Source organism: Saccostrea cucullata, unplaced genomic scaffold (assembly GCF_032062105.1).
Source record: "Saccostrea cucullata isolate Sc308-1 unplaced genomic scaffold, CSIRO_AGI_Scuc_v1 ctg6277, whole genome shotgun sequence".
Lineage (NCBI taxonomy): Eukaryota > Metazoa > Mollusca > Bivalvia > Ostreida > Ostreidae > Saccostrea > Saccostrea cuccullata.
The window spans coordinates 1-3,747 of NW_026928432.1; the positions used below are offsets into that span (position 1 = coordinate 1).

The 3,747-nt window shown below is 32.7% G+C and overlaps 1 protein-coding gene across 1 annotated transcript; it reads right to left on the minus strand.

The window, feature by feature from the left end:
* Nucleotides 1-87: 87 nt before the first annotated feature.
* On the minus strand, nt 88-3,463 carry LOC134277557 (lysosomal thioesterase PPT2-A-like). The gene is given in 10 exon segments (XM_062759884.1): nt 88-547; nt 743-797; nt 936-1,020; nt 1,115-1,198; nt 1,328-1,380; nt 1,472-1,526; nt 1,791-1,883; nt 2,282-2,435; nt 3,268-3,282; nt 3,285-3,463. Coding segments are annotated over 10 exon segments (873 nt in total). The 5' UTR covers nt 3,420-3,463; the 3' UTR covers nt 88-403.
* Nucleotides 3,464-3,747: the final 284 nt, after the last annotated feature.

The following is a 3,747-nucleotide window of genomic DNA, read 5'->3' on the forward strand; positions in this document are numbered from 1 at the left end:
TTTCAAATATATTACTATAAACATAATTTTAAAGAATAAATCCATGAATATATGAATAATTTGAAAAACAAAGATGGATCAAACAAGTACAGTATAATCGGGTACTATATTTGGAAACTTTATTAACTTATTAAAACATGCATTACTGTTGCCAACTCCAACAAATCCACGTAAATTATTTAAAAAAAATTAAATGTCGAATCTTTCATTAAATTTTGTAAAGTGTTTTTATCTAGAAATTTTCCAGTTCAGCATTTCTAATTGAATATTTTTACAGGAGCTGCAAACACCAAGAAAGGAAAACAAATGAGCAATGTATATCTGAGTAGGATTGTAATCAATGAGTATTGTCAGAACACAGAATGCTTCGGATTTGTGTTGTTGTACAATGTATATGAACAATCTAAATCAGCCAAGGAAGTATTGCATTGTTAAACACTGTACGGTTGCTATGCCAATATATGTGCTGCACGCCAGGAATAACGTAAATCTTCACCTTTCTTTGGTTGTATAAGGTTTTCAAACCAAAAGAATCTTCCAGGAAGTACTGAAATGTTAAGATAAATATAGAGCAAAGATATATTTTTAAAGGAAAAGAGAAAAAATGTCAATTACGATGCATAATAAAGGATAAATATACCATATACAATTTAACATAAATCGAAAATAAGTTTTTTCATCAAAAAATGTTCTGAAAAAACCATATATCTGCAAAAATCGGTAATGTTATAAACAAACTTACTCTTTGTTGTTCTATTTCGACAACCTTCTCCTCAGAGTTGTAAAATGCAAAATGACTGGAAAAGGTAATAAAAAATTCAACGCTTATTACATGAATATATTTACGATTTATTCGAAACAGGATTTTTATTTTTAAAAGCCGATTGCATTAGATGTCGGCTACGTAATACTTGGTGATACGGGCTTTTTGTTACCTTGACTGCCAAGGTGTGATGACGCCATCATCCGGTCCACCAATCAGAACAAGTCTATTTAGCCTCAGAAAGTTTTGCTTATATTCTGTAAAAAATATTTTAATTTCAAAATAATTTTACCGTCATGAGGACCAGAACAGTATAAGCATCAATTTCTTTGAAAAAAAAAAACGTTTAACCGTTCATTTTTGATGTGTAGGTGTCGTTGTTTAATGGTGCAAGAAAATTGGAATATTTCTGATACTGTTCCAAGTGATGGGGGTCTGAAATGAAATCAATCTGAAAATATAAACTATAACTTCGAAAGAAAACACATTTTTCTATACTTATTAATATGAATAATTAATTGAATAAATGTGCCTTATAAAAAATACTTATACATGTATCTTTACCTTTCCAGTAGTTCCCAATCGATAGGTCCTGACCCCCTCTTGTATAAAACAATCTACAGAATGATAGATATTACTTTGTGAGGACCTATTATATATTTTTTTCTGATATTTGTTTTAATGCGTAAACTTAATGGATAGTATTACCTGTATAATTCTGATTTTAGGAATTTTGGAAAAAGGTGTTTCAGATATGCTGTATCTGAAAAGAGGGAAATGTATAAGCTAAATATAAAAACAAGTGTCGCGGACTTTTTAGCCTGCCAAGGTATATAGAAAGCAGGTAGCACATAAAGTGATATCTACTTTAAACTATGAAAAATATTTCACTTGCTGATAATGTAATGCTTTAAACACTATGCACTTGCGAGTATGAGAATATTCACAATTCGATATCTAAAGTGTTTATCAGTGTCTTATGTTGCAGTAAATGTCAATATATGATCAAATAAACAAATATACATACCTCCATACTGACCGGCGAGAGGAGAGCTCAATGATATGAAAGTGTCGACATTATGTGGAGTCGTCGACAAAATACCTCGACAAATCAGCCCTCCTATCAATAGTACATTAAATAATATATATACATGGTAACATTGTTATGTACATGTATGCCTTTTTCTCTTAAAAATTTTTTTAAATTTCACCATTCAAGTATTTAGAAATGAAAATAAATTATTCTTATCGAATTGGGAAATACAGATTAGATGTATGCTATTCAATAATTTGATATTAAACATGTGCTTTAATAGTGAGAAAGGTATAAAAACGCAAGTAATTGCTTATTAATAATTCGTCGTTCAAAGAAAAACAAAACGTTTTCATACTTTAGCTACATTTACCATCCCTCAGGGAAATAGCGAAAGCTGCTTGGAATGTTTTTAATACATGTATACGTTTTATTCATGTTTTGATACTTCTACATGAAAATATTTATAATATGTTTTTACCTACCCTGGGAGAAACAAATCAGATGGATGCCATCTGTGTGGTTGTTCATGATGCCTACTACATCATTTTTTATGATATCTATCTGTTTCCAAAGGGGAACCAGGCTACTTATCCTTTGGTACAGGGCTATGGAGTAGAAAGGCGTGTCAGGGTGAACCTAAGATAAAAAGTACAATTTAAGCAACTACAAAATATCATTTGGTGTGGAACGACATGTATTGGTTGATGTTTAAAAAGTAAATAATTGTACCTCCTACTTTCAACAATGTTTCAAAATGGTAATATAGATACTTTTTTTGTTCGTTTGTTTTCTTTGTCTTATTTTTTTTATTTGTCGTATTTTATGTTTAAAATACAATTTTCAATTATTGCTTCTTTCCTCACACGTGTTACTTCTACAGGGGCGTAGCAACCGGGGGGGCCAGGCCCCCCCACTTTTTTTCCCAACCTTACTTATACTATACGAAATGTTAATTGAAAGCCTGGTTGGCCCCCCCCCCACTTTTAGTGATGTACCGAAAATTAAGTATTAGAATTGGTACTAAAAGTAGTTGACACTGAGAAAAAGCCTACTCCCCCCCCCACCCACGAAATAGGATTTCCGACTTTGGGCAAGTTTTTCCTTTTTTTTTTTGCTTGACAACTTTTTCAGGTAAGTAAAAAAAAAATGTCACTGGCTGCCCCCTCACTTTCAAAATCGATGCTACGCCACTGTTCTTTGAAGAACGATGTAGGCAGAATCAGGCTCCGAAATCCAAATTATAACGGCTGGATATGTTAATTCAACTCTGCTTTTCTCATTGAATTTAGGCTAGGATTTTAGCAAATGTAAACAAGCAACGAGACCGAATGCTGAAAACCGGATTTAATTATGAAATGCTCAAGTCAATGTTAGGACAGAAACTTACACTCGACCACATCCGACAAATGTTTAAAATGCCTCTCCTCAATACAAGATGTATATAGTAAGGGACTTCCCTTACGCTTACCTCTTCTACCCATCTCTCTGAATATCTGTACCCTCTTCATAGTTACCAAGAATTCCATGGATAAAAACAATAGCCTTTGGGCCACTTGTCACATTATTTGCAGTAAGTAAAAGAGCTAAAATTGACAACTGTAATACTATGACCAACAACATCCTGTCCCTGTACCTTAACGTTTGTTTATCTATATCAGCGACATTATCTAGAGAGACCTTTGAGCCTCAATATTAGACAGCGTCTCCTGTGTGTGGATTTTATCATTAAATTGCTGGTGAATATACCTGAAGATACATGCACCTTTTTGATAGAAAATATAACGATGAGGTAAATTTGGTCTTTACAAATACAAACGACTGATTACGGAAGTTTATCGATAAAAACAAGGAAGACAATATGTTTTATGACTTAGTATGGCCCTTTTCACAAGGAGTACAATCGAGATTAGTATCAAGTACACACTACAATTGGCGAGGGTTGTGCACA